Below are 13,108 nucleotides of genomic sequence, written 5' to 3'. Positions count from 1 at the left end.
AATTAATCTGAATGTTATGTTCTTATTTACAGCGCAGACATTGTCCTGCCACAGATCTCACTATCTAAATATACTACTACAATAATATTGCGAGGATCTGGAAGGCAGTAAATTATATTATTATTATTATTATATAATAGACTAAGCAGAATTCGCAAATGCGTCTATATCATTTGAATGAATGAATGAATACACTTTTATTGTACACCAAAACAAACAAAAAGTAGTTACAAAGATATAAAACAACGTAGAAAAGAGGTAGGTGGTGCAATAAATAATATTTAAAAATTATACAAATATATAAATATAAATAAAATATATATATATATATATATATATAAATATATTATATATAAATACAAATAAAATATATAACATAAATATCTATATAAATATATTACATATAACATCCCCAATTAGTATGAAATACATAAATAATTCAAATTACACACTTAAAATGATTCGCTTCAGCGTTGTTCGGCTGAAAGAGACAAATAATGATCCTTCACTAGTTTCTTGAAGGTCCCAATCGATTGTGCCTCACGGATATCTAACGGCAAGGCGTTCCATAATTTAATAGCCTGAACCGTAAATGATCCGTTGAAGAAGGAGGATTTGTGACCAGGCACCTTCAAGACTAACTTCCTCGTAGAACGAAGTTCGTCTGGGAGTCCTACAAATTTAAACCTCTCTTTCAGGTAAAGAGGAGTAGAAGGATGAAACAAAACACAGTACAGAATAGAAACAATGTGCAAATTCCGGCGAAGTCTGATAGGTAACCACTTGAGACGAGACCGAAATTGAGAAATATGATCATATTTGCGCAACCCAAATATGAAACGAATGCTAGAATTCTGGAGTCTCTCAAGTTTATTTAACTGATCTTCAGTTAAGTTAACATAGCTTGCGTCAGCGTAGTCAAGAATGGGAAGGAGTAGAGTCTGTGCGAGCATAATTTTGGTAGGTATAGGAAGTAAATACCGAAGACGACGCAAAGAGCCTAGAGCTGCAAATGTCTTTCTGCTGATCTCATTAATATGGTACGTCCAACTTAAGGTTCGGTCAAGATAAATGCCCAAGTTCTTTACATTTTCACAGTATGGGACTGTAACACTATCAAACTCAATGGAGGGGAGGGAAAACCAGTCAATCCTTGAAATCTGCCTTCGACTGCCAATAACAATAGCTTGAGTTTTTTTTGGATTAACGTTAAGGCCATGCGCTTTACTCCAATTTGAAATAACGCGCAAGTCTTTGTTAATGCTAGCTATTGCGATTGGAAGATTATCAAAGGTTGACTGGGTGTAAATTTGGACATCGTCAGCATACATATGGTAGAGAGAAGATATATTCCGAGTAATGGAGATAGCACGCCGCCTTGAGGTACGCCAACAGTAATATCACACCATGAGGAATGAGATTCCTCAGTGTGAATACGCTGCCGACGACCATGAAGATAACTATGAAACCAGTCAATCACTGATGGAGATATGTTAAGAGAACGCAACTGACTCAACAGAATGTCGAAATCTACCGTATTAAAAGCATTACGAAGTCCAGCAATACCAGAACTGTGAGCAGTTTATTGTCCATACCCCAACGTATATCATCGGTAACTTTAATAAGAGCAGTAGCCGTACTATGCCCAGGACGAAAACCGGATTGGAATGGATTATGCAAGCAATTTCGATTAATGAAAAGGTTCAGCTGTTGGTAAATGAGCTTTTCAAGGGCTTTGGAAAGAAAGGGTAAAATAGAGATGGGACGAAAATCAGAGAAGCTAGCTGGAAGAGCCTTCTTAGGAAGAGGTATAACATGAGCGCTCTTCCAAGCCTCAGGAAATTTGGAAGTGAATACAGATTCATTTAATAAGTGAGTAATGACAGGAGCTATAACATCAAGAAGAGGAACCAGCATATTACGGCTAATATCATCGCTACCGACAGCATTTGAGGCAATGGACAAAATGCTCTTCTTAACATCACATGCAGTAAACTGACTAAACTCAAACGGAGGATAATTAGAGGTTGGAATTGTAGATAGAGAAAGAATAGTACGCATTTTATCTGAACTATCAAAAGAGTTAGAAGGGTTGGAAGAATATTGATTTAAAAGTTCAACATCAACATGAGAAGGTGAAGAATTTCTGGATGATTTACCAATTCCAACAGTTTCAAGAAACTTCCAAACTCTGGAAGAGTCGCCGTTTTCGACAGATGTATGAATATGGCGTCGCTGTGCATCTCTACATAATGTATTGCAGCGATTCCTGATCTTATGATATTTTCTTTCATTTTCAGCAGATTTTCTGCTCTTAAATTTAGACTTGGCTAAATTTTTCTTTAAAATTGTATTTTTTAATTCATCAGTAAGCCAGGGCGCATTTATCCTATTTATATTGCATGGTGTTTATGTGAGAGATTCACAAAAAAACATAAAAAAGACTGAATTTTGACAATAACGTCACCCATTGCATCTTACTATTAAACGCTGGATATAGTAGGTATCCCAGACAACCACTAAACCGTTAAATCTGGAAATACAAACAAAATGCTTTTTTTTTATCCAAGTGTGATTTTAATGATGATGAATGAGCAACATACGCAATCTTTTCTTATCCTGGACTTTAACAAGAAGTAAAGTTAATTGCTTAAAATCGCATACTTAACCTTTAGGTTTTCGCAACTCGCAAAGGAGTGATCAAAAGAGGTGGAATAAAAGTCGCGAAAACCTTTAAAAAGTCTTATCGCTAGGTAGCGATAAGGCCGCCTACCTTGTTTTGTTGTACTTTCCTTTTTTTATGTACTTTTCTGGTGTGCAATAAAAGTATATTCATTCATTCGTTCATTCATTCGTTTAAAGACTAATACCATAAAACTAGCACTCAGTCACTCTGAGCGCATTTAAAGCGCAGAAATTAAACATTAATTGAGAAATAAGCGTAATATATTTCGAAAGTGCCACCCTGTATCTGAGCGCGAGCAATAAATATTCCAGCGGTATATATGTAAATGAGTTGAATGCAATTATTGCAGTTATCTTTATACGAATAGAATCTTAATCATAAATCAATGCATTTATTTCGTTGTAAGCATTCACCGCAGGCGCCACGTCGTTTGAATCTAGGAGTTAGGACTTACGTGTACCGAACACATACGGTGTAGAATTTAGTAGTGGTAATATACTAAATTCAACAACCTTACGCTGCCTTTCCACGAGGAATGTGCAAGTATATGAATGATTGCTATGATTTTTATCATTAATAACAAGTATTAATCATCAATAGCATATAACAGTCATCGCTGGACTAGAGCCTTATCCCAACAGGATGCTTTTCCCTTTTGTCACCACATTTTGTTTATAGTAATAATTGACAGATCAAGCAAATGGCCCACCTGGCTGTAAATAAGGAACCATCGACTATAAACAGAGCAACACTTGGCAAGGCATGCAAGGAACACGTGCTGCCCTGTGTCCATCAACCATCAGTACACGTGGTATAAACAAGAGCAGTCCTAATACCTGCTAGAACTTGTATAAACTGTCAATATCAGCTACATGATCTAAAATCTAATAATTATCCCACAGTTGGGCACCACTCATGGGAACCTCCTCTATACCTCCTCTCATAGGAAACAAGCACAGAGCTCAGACCTCAGTGCTAAAAATGGTAAAAATACCCACTCATTCATACTAAGTAGGTATTTGAAAAGCTAAAAAATGAATTTGAAAGCATAAACCAAAAACGAGCTAGCCAAAGAAACAGCATTCAAATGTTTTAGGCACAAGCATCACACGAAGTTTAGAACACGAGGCCGTGTTCACGTACGAAACAAGAGCCTGGCGCCTCCAGTAGACGAAAAAGTCATTTAGCGAAATTAACGACCCGTTTCGTTAGCCAGGAATGTGTACAGAGTAATGAATGGAGCTAAAGATTTAAGAAAAAAATTCTAAAGACGCGTCAAGGCTTTAAAAATGTAAACTAATTAAACACTATTCAGTAAGACTCTGCAAGTCATCAGGCTCTGAAGATGAGAGTCAGATACTTTTAATTGGGAGTGTCATTTCTAAAAATTGCTCTTGACAACAAAACAAATGAGTACAAACTCAGTCTACCGGCAATATCACTAACTTGTGGTAATTAAACTTGAGACCAACAATGGGCCAGCTTGGAGCTCAACTACGATCAAAATATGACTCTTTGAGAGAGGTGGCTTATTCCTACGTCCAGTGGAACATCAATAAGCTAAAAATTAACGAAATATCACACATGATAAGGCAGAAAATAAGAAAGAACACTATTGAATAGATTAATATTATTGCGCCAAAAGTATAAAGAGTTCTCTACTCGTTTTCTAATTCTGCGGTATCTATTTAGGTTTCATTATAATTTGTCATCATCAAGTCCGTAGACACGTTACATATCAATTAAGTAATTACAGTTAACGACAATTGTATTACACTATTTTTGTAACATGTGCTGTCGTAAATAATATGATAAAGACGCTTAAGTTCACAGAGTGCCGTTATGACTATGAAGTTCTTTAGTAATTAAGAAATAAAAAAAAAGTTTGACTTCCTTCCCGGGTACGATGGAACACATCCTTACTCATATTATATATGTGATAAGTTGATTTTTGGCTAAGAGTTAGTTTAGACTTACAAAGAGTTAGTTACTTTTTATTCCAGTAAAATATACGGTTCAGAATAGCATACTTTGCTGATTTGTGATAATCTTGGTAAGAAAAGTTGAATAGAATAACTATTTACTCAGAATTAAGAAAAAAAGAGTCATTATGCATGCCTCATCCTTCTAGAAAATATAATTGTTTGTAAGAATTCACTAAGGAGAAACTGGGATGTAGAATGATGAGGACAGAATACGTACGTAAGACCTCGAACGGAACGGTCTTGTGCTGCTAGTATCCCAATGACTCGCTGGAATCCTTTCGACTCAATTGATACAGCCTTTCCACCCAGAGAGGGATTTGAAAACGCTGCTATTTACCGTGCGGAATAGCCACTCCAGTACTAGAGGACTCTAACATGTACCAATCGTCTTCGTTATATTTGTTGTTTTTATAATAAGAATTACTGACTGTTTTAAGATGAAAAATTATTATAAGTAATAAGGATGTATCTTAACGATTGACATATGTTGCTTATAACTCTATAGGTGATAAAAATCACACTATATCTGCTCCTATTATATACTTGAAAGTTTATTAAACACATTAATTTCGTATATCTACACGATTAGGTAGGTCTATTTGCAAATATTACACAATGCAAAATAGACCATTACATATGGCATGAAGAAACTTTTGTACTATCGCCAGATAACGCGTAGATAACTTAGAAAATAGATCACGGGGTAAACGACTGCTTGCATTTCGCTTTATGATAATTAGACTATGCAAATGTGAAACTTCATATTATAATGAGTTTAAATATGATGAGGATGGATGATGCTGCTCATCAATGTTATTTTGGAGCGTATTTAGAACCTAATTTTTTAAATGTTTTATACAACGCAGTAAAATTTTCAGAATAGAAAAAAATCTCTAACAACAATCTGAAGTATGCTTTTCTTCGTTATAAAGATAACATTTTGGGATAAAATAAAATTAACAACGAGACAGACCACACTGATTATTTTGGTTATTTGAATATATTTTTATTTCTAATTTATACCGATATTATTTTCAATTATACGTACACACTTTAGTGAAAATTTATTTTACACCAAACTTCAAAAATTACAATTAAAAAATTATATTATATATTAATAATGAAAAATGCACTTTGCAAAGTCGCTTATTGAAATTTAATCCACTTATGTCACGCTTTGATCTTATAAAATAAAGAATAAAAACATAAACACTGGTGGTGTTAATAAAAATACTTCCGATAGTTTACTTCCAAAACAAAATGTTCATCTTAAAAAATCCTACCAAGACTTAAAAGGACAATAAAATACCTACTATCAAGGAGTCATTGTTATTTTAGAAATTCCTTTGAGGAAAGGAAAAACGGGAGTAAATAATTGGCATGTGTCATATTACAACATCTTTGTATGTTTGCAGAGTTATTAAAATCAAAATACGGACTTCAGTTCTGGCGAGGCGCCGACGACAAACATCGGAGCTTTGTTTACATTCGGAACGATAAAAAGTTTGATGCAGGAAGATATTAAAATTCTTTTCAAACACTTCCTTGAACAGAGCACGCTAGATGAGACCATGTTATTAAATTGATTAAATGACCTTTGTCTCTGGTGACATGTCTTTAAAGAGGGTTTAATCAAATTTATAATTTAATAATTATATGTTGCTGTACAAAGGCAAAAGTTGTTAACAGACACTTTGTTGACAAAAAAAGTATGTTATAACGTACTTTTTTTTAATATAACGCTCCGACAATAGAACCTAAGAAATAATTATTTTAATAAGAAATAAAAACGTCAAATTCCAAAAAAATATAAAAAATTAAATTGTTTTGTAGACAGATCGCTAGAGAAAATAATCAACCTTTACTTTCTTTTAAATTATATTTGTCATAATAAAGCTTTACTATATTATTATTTTCCGCAGTCATCTTACCACAGTTAAATAAACTAAAGAAATCGCTATGTAAACAGTCAATCAGATGGTATTAAATTTACCGAAGAAAGGTCACTCAATAATACAGTACGCTCAATAAATTTTCCAGATAACTTAGTTCAAAGCTTTTCCATATTCAACATTTGTTTCCTGACTTTTACGCGGCACTGTCGTGCTTTAATACATTGCTTGCAATTCTTGAATGCTCAGGTTTATTCACAAATCTCTGACTAGCGTTCGATAGGAATACAGAATCGACAATTTCCGACATGTCCCCTCCATGTTAGTTCAGCAAACGCAAGAAATACTAGAAACTCGTATATTTGCTAGGAAAACTATTTGGATACGGCCATTTGTTTTTGAACGCTTAAATGAATCTGTAAGGTATTTTCAAAAGATTTAAAAGGAGATTTATCATTGAATTTTTAAATTCTTAAGATAATTTATGTACCTAATTATAATTACTTATTTCTCAAATGCAATGAAATTGCAACCGGATAACTTAAACAGCTGTTTTTCAAATTATCAGGTCACCTATTTATGGCTTTTTATATTTACTACCTTGCATAGCGGCCATATTTACGCCACAGACACCTGCTCCGTAACAAAATATTTATGCTTATCGTAGAGCAAATCGATCTATCAATCGATTTTTAATTAATCGAAATTGTCATCGTGTGTAACTAATAAATCAAACGAGCCTGTAAGATTAGGAGTGACGATAGAATCGATAATTAAGAAGTAAATTCAAGTCGAAAACAAGACTTATGAATATTCATTTTACACGCATACCCGACATAGCTATCTTGATTCTCTTTTAAAGAATACTTATTAATTATGTATTCAGACTAAATTTATCGGCATTTTAAAGGTTAATGATTCCGATATATTATGTGGAAAAATTTAATTATTTAAATTACTAGAATTCAATAATGAAGGTATTTTAATAAAGCTACCGCCTGCTTTTTAATTCGTTAATCAATGTGTCACAAAATTATAATTATAAAGAAAAAATTGTTCTCGAGCGCATCGTTGTAAATCTGTTTGAATTATAATGTTTAGGAGGGTATTTAGACAGATACATTTTAATGATATGAACCGGCTGTTAAAGGAAATACATGTACACACATCGCCATCTAGCCCTAAAGTAAGCGTAGCTTGTGTTATAGGTACTAAGATAACTAATGAATATTTTTATGAATAATATACATAAATACTTATAGTTACCTATAATATACGAATAAACACCCAGACACTGGAAATCATTCATGTTCATCACACAAACATTTTCCAGTTGTGGGAATCGAACCTACAGACTTGACTCAAAAAGCAGGGTCGCTGCCCACTGCGCTAATCGGCCGCCAAAAAAATTTAGGATCAGGTGTATAATTTGAAGTAGATTCGAGAGATTTTGATATATTTATGGTAAACTTTTACGATAACGTTGTTTTGTTCAAAGTTAGATGTTTCATAATTAGGTGGGTCCTCTTTTGATACCTGAAATGTACCCCAGGGATTACATCTCGCTGCTTACATGTACGATATAACAAGGTGGGAAGTTACGTTTCGTCTGAGTGAACCGTGTAATGAGTGTTTACATGAACGAGTGAAGGTTGTAAATAACTTGAGAAAAGTAAACATTATTGCAATTAACAAACCTTTATGTTATTTAAGGAAGTCTATAAATTTTTAAAAAGCCCCCCCAGCTTATATTAATCATGCGAAACTGTGTTTGATCGTTTGTTTTTTTTCTTTTATCCAGCAGCAGAGCCACTAATTGACATTGAATTTTGTCTGATGGGAGACTTGTACCGTGGCTTATTATTACTTTTTTGTCGACAATGAAGTACAACGAAGCAATTTAGCGCTCTAGTGCGCTGTCGCGTCGGAACCGATTAGGGGCAGGTATGGGTTCCATATAACTGCCAAGTTTATAACAGGTGAGCCCTCTACCATCTTAGACTACATCGTTGCTTTCCACCAGGTAAGATTAGAGTCATGGGCTTATTTGTAGTGGAATAGTGAAATGGTTAGATTAAGTTCTTAATAAATCGACATAATCATGAACTAGGTTAGTTAAGAAACATCAATACAAGTTCATCCGTTATCTTTATTAAGTTTTATGAACTTTCATTTATTTATAACTGATAGTTCACACAATTGTCACGACAATGTAACCGGAAGTCTTAATTCTTTCACTAATTGTAATCCGGCTGTACGCTACATTTTTGTAGTTAAGAAGATTATAAAAAAATTAAAGACGTTCTTTTGACAACGCGAGAGTGTGTTGCAGTATAGTTGTTTATTCTAATCTCTTTATTATATAGAGAGTGTGTCGTCCATATTAATGTTTTAGTTTTGTGTGTCTAATTTATTCTCATCAGTCACAATAAATACCACTAATAAAGGTACCGTAACTAACTTACGATCGTTACTTTGCGACCAGCGGAATTCATGCTTTGGATTAGTTTATATCTACTCTTATTGGATAAAACTGTAAATAACTTAGTTCTACACCATCATGGCTGGATTTCTATATATATTTTTAATGCGAAAGTTTGTATGGATGTTCATTACTATATCACGCCAGAACGGCTAAACATATCTGGATGATATTCATCATATAGAAAAATGATAGAACATTATCGAATAGCATATAGACAACTTTGTATCCCCGAATTATAAATGGTTCTCTTAGGAGGGATTTGTTATTACGACAGATTAGATCAACATATTTTGTCGAATGGTGGTAGTTTAGGGGTCAGAAAATAATATAGGTATACTTACTCACCTAAATTTTACGCAAACGACATCATCATAATCGATCTATTACCGGCCCACTGCAGGGCATAAGAATGAAAAGGGTTTAGGACGTCCAAGTGCAGATTGGTAGGCTTCCTACACCTTTGAGAACATAATGTAGGACTCTCAGGCTTGCAGATGCCTCACAATCCCTTCAAAGTTAAAGCTAGTGTCAATTGACTTAATGAGAAAAAGCACATAACTCTGAGCATGAACAACGCTTTAACTACTAATTAATAAAATCGAGATCATTGAGGCCCTCAATTTCCGTTATAAATGCTCTAATTACAGTGACCGCGAGAATTGTGTGTCATTAGACAATCGACACAGCATACAAGTAAGCTCAATGCAGTGAATGTATGGCCTATATCGGTGACTGGTGATCCGAATCGTCGCGCCCTTGTTGCGACAGCCGCACAAAGCATCACTGTCTCTTTGTCACTTGAAACTGCCGTGTACTTTGGATCATCATCATTCATCATTATCAACCCGCTACTGGCCCCACTGCAGGGCACGGTTCTCCTCTCAGAAGGAGAGGGTTCACCCCGTTGTCCAACATGCAGGCCAAATGCAGATTGGTAGATTTTACACTACTCTGAGAACATCATGAAGATCTCGTGGGTTTCCTAACGATGTTCTTCTTCAAAGTTAAAGCTAGCGTCAATAATTGCTTATTAATGCATGAAACCTGATATGTTAGAGGTGCGTGCCGGTGGACGAGCCCGAAAGGGAAGCCGAAGTCCTAACCTCTAGGCGATCACCTCTTCATCCTGCATTTATTAACTTCCCACTACTGTACACAAGGCCTAGTTGGCATGTTTAACTACGGAGGTAACACGAGGTCCTGGGAGTTTAAAAATTGGTTGCATCATCCCCAGAGTTGTAAGTAATTACAGGCAATATGCCTCCTCATACCTGATTTGATCATGTAGAAATACTGCAAGCATAATTCTCTCCATCGTATGAAAATATGTAACGAGGTATTTGTTGATCCGGCAACGTTTTGCTTAGAGATAGTATTTGTGTCGACATGTGAAAGACATGTCTAATTACCATGAAAGAGCCCCGTTGCCTGAAATAGATATTGTTTGTAAGAAAAATATTTATAAATATATATTGGCTTACGAATTTTTGTACTATTAGTATAATACAAGATTTTGGTTTAGTTCATATTTATGTACTGATGATTGTTTTGAACTTTGAACTGTTGCATCTAAATTTGTTCGTTTCATTCGTCTTGGATTATCCTTCTTTTATTTAGAAACAAAGGCGCGGTTCCAATTGATTTTTAGACATGATGAAGTTGCGGGCAATAGGTCATTCTGCTGTTGTATCTTTATAAAAAGCCCTCTACGTGTTCTCGCATAGGTTTTTAGACCTCAGATTTATCAGAGCACGATGGACCTAAAAACTAAATGGGATTTCATGTAAATTTAGCCTTTATAAAGTCTTAGTGCCTCGAAGCCATCGGTCCTGAGTTTCAGAATTATCATTTCTGAAACTCATCGGTCCTGAGTTATAATATAAGCAATTCTTTGTTTTTGAATATACCACCGCTCTGGGCACATGCATAATATAGGATCTTGGGATGGATTGTAATTCTAGCACTCATCGAGACCATCACCTTTGACCCTTCTGCAACGAGTGTAATATTCAGGATTAACTTATTTTGGATTTAGTATTGCTATCCTTATCTACAAAGATGAAAAGCAAAAGGTTTGCACCACTAAATAGAATCTCACGATGCAATTGCTTAATCTATATAATATGATAAATGATAGTCAGTTATTCGTTAAAAAAAGTACACCTCACCATAAAATTAACCCGTTCTCACATAAGCAAGTATCAATGAATCTATTAACATTGTATTAACGATTGAGTAGTAACTGTTCCTACTAGAAGTGACACTGCACTTCATTTAATTACATCGTCCCATTTTAATTGCTGTGATATCGCCGCACGCCACTCACACTTAATCTAGTACTCTTGGGTGATATTTAGCACAGTTCATATGCAATAAACAAAAATAATGCGGCATTTACAACTAGATCTCCTGATATAATTGCTGATCAACTTTTTTGTACCGAAACGAGGCATTTTAAGAACTTGCACCGTAACGTAGATATCATGGTCACCTCAAAAATCCATGTCATCATAATCATCATCATCTCATATCATATATAAGACATAATTTAAGCATAGTATTTAATTTCATAAGAATAATACTCCATACTATAATACTATAAATATAATAATAAATAAATTTACCACGACAATACACATTGCCATCTAGCCCCAAAGTAAGCGTAGCTTGTGTTATGGGTACTAAGATGACTGATGAATAATATACATAATTACTTATAATATAAAGATAAATACCCAGACACTGAAAAATATTCATGTTCATCACACAAATATTTTCCAGTTGTGGGAATCGAACCCAGGGCCTTGGACTCAGAAAGCAGGGTCGCTGCCCACGGCGCCAGTCGGCTGTCAAATTATGATTAAAATGTGTTGCTTAAACAATGAGTTTGCTATATCAACGGATGTCTATGCTACTCGTATATAGTTATCCAATTTTCTTTAAAAAGTTGCCTAGAAGTTAGTCCATAAAGCTCGATGCTCGTTGCATATGTCAATTCTAGTAATCGTGATTTAATCTATAGTTCAATGGCTGTAAGATCAGACAACCGGTAGCCGCGCGTCGTAATCGATTAGTTATGCTATTTCTGTCCATAGGTCTCCTTGCATGCGTTCGGATTATTATGCACCGAGGGGCTTGCACCATAATTAACCTTGCCCGTTTATCACTTTCCGAGTTCTGACCTCTCCACTTGACCAGCAATGGCTAAAATTAGATTAACAGTTACAAAACTGTGACCGTGACAGTGTAACTAGTTTCACGGATATTTTTACTTTTTAGGTACTTCTTCTTCCGTTCCTGGGCTAGTCTCCGTACTTGCTTGGCCTGAACCGTCCGTTGTAAATGTGGCTATTAGGTACTTGACGCTTGAGTTTAATTACCAATCGTATCCAAAGTATTTATATCAAATACTAAATGTATGAGAGCTGCTTCCTTCTCAACTATGTTGAAGGCTTTTCTAACTATATTATTGTATCTGATATTTGGATTACATTGATTATTAACTGCGGGTTTGATTGATTATAAATAATCAAAAATCATCAGGTGAGAGATTCTGATACTAATCAATCAGCTAACCTTTTTCTACTCTTTCTTGTAGAAAGCACTCCTAAATCCTTAGCATCCTCCGCAACGCTTAGCGGCACATATTTCTTGGTTGGGTGGTACCACGGCCCAAGCCTCTCGCCAGACCAGACTAGAGAAAATTGAAAAATTATAAATTCCTAAATTTCCCGTTCCTGGGACCTATCACTTAAAATGCCCGTTTTCACTAACGATGGAGAAGGTAATTCCAAAGTAAGTAACGCCTAATCAGAGAAGATTTTCACTAGGCAACTCATACAACCTAACTTGTCTATGGCTTTTGCCACAAGGTGTGGTATTTTGTGTTTGTGTTATCATTTTTATTAGTCGTATCGCTTTAAGGTTATTAAAAAAACTATTTATTTGTTGCATCGTCATGTGTCACTTTACGAGTACCCTAAACTTTACGTTCTGCCAAATTGGTGTAGTAACTTTAGATGGCGCACATTAGAGTTCGTGGAACGTTTTTTTTTCTAGG

General features: G+C 35.0%; 1 protein-coding gene across 2 annotated transcripts in view; it reads right to left on the bottom strand.

Moving 5' to 3' along the window:
• LOC120633255 (thrombospondin type-1 domain-containing protein 4-like) overlaps nucleotides 1–13,108 on the bottom strand; it is a 186,528-nt gene that overhangs the window by 119,603 nt on the left and 53,817 nt on the right. Inside the window, exon 1 of one of the 2 annotated variants that reach the window (XM_039903420.1) lies at nucleotides 10,320–10,445. The exons of the other annotated variant lie outside the window; for it this stretch is intronic. Coding sequence (XP_039759354.1) covers nucleotides 10,320–10,363 — 44 coding nt within the window. The 5' untranslated portion in view covers nucleotides 10,364–10,445. Of the gene's footprint in view, nucleotides 1–10,319; nucleotides 10,446–13,108 lie in introns of those variants that run through there. 2 annotated transcript variants of the gene reach the window in all.

Source organism: Pararge aegeria, chromosome 21 (genome assembly GCF_905163445.1).
Source record: "Pararge aegeria chromosome 21, ilParAegt1.1, whole genome shotgun sequence".
In the NCBI taxonomy this organism is placed as follows: Eukaryota; Metazoa; Arthropoda; class Insecta; order Lepidoptera; family Nymphalidae; genus Pararge; species Pararge aegeria.
The sequence above is the reverse complement of the archived record's forward strand: the minus strand, read 5'-3'. Positions and strand labels throughout refer to the sequence as shown.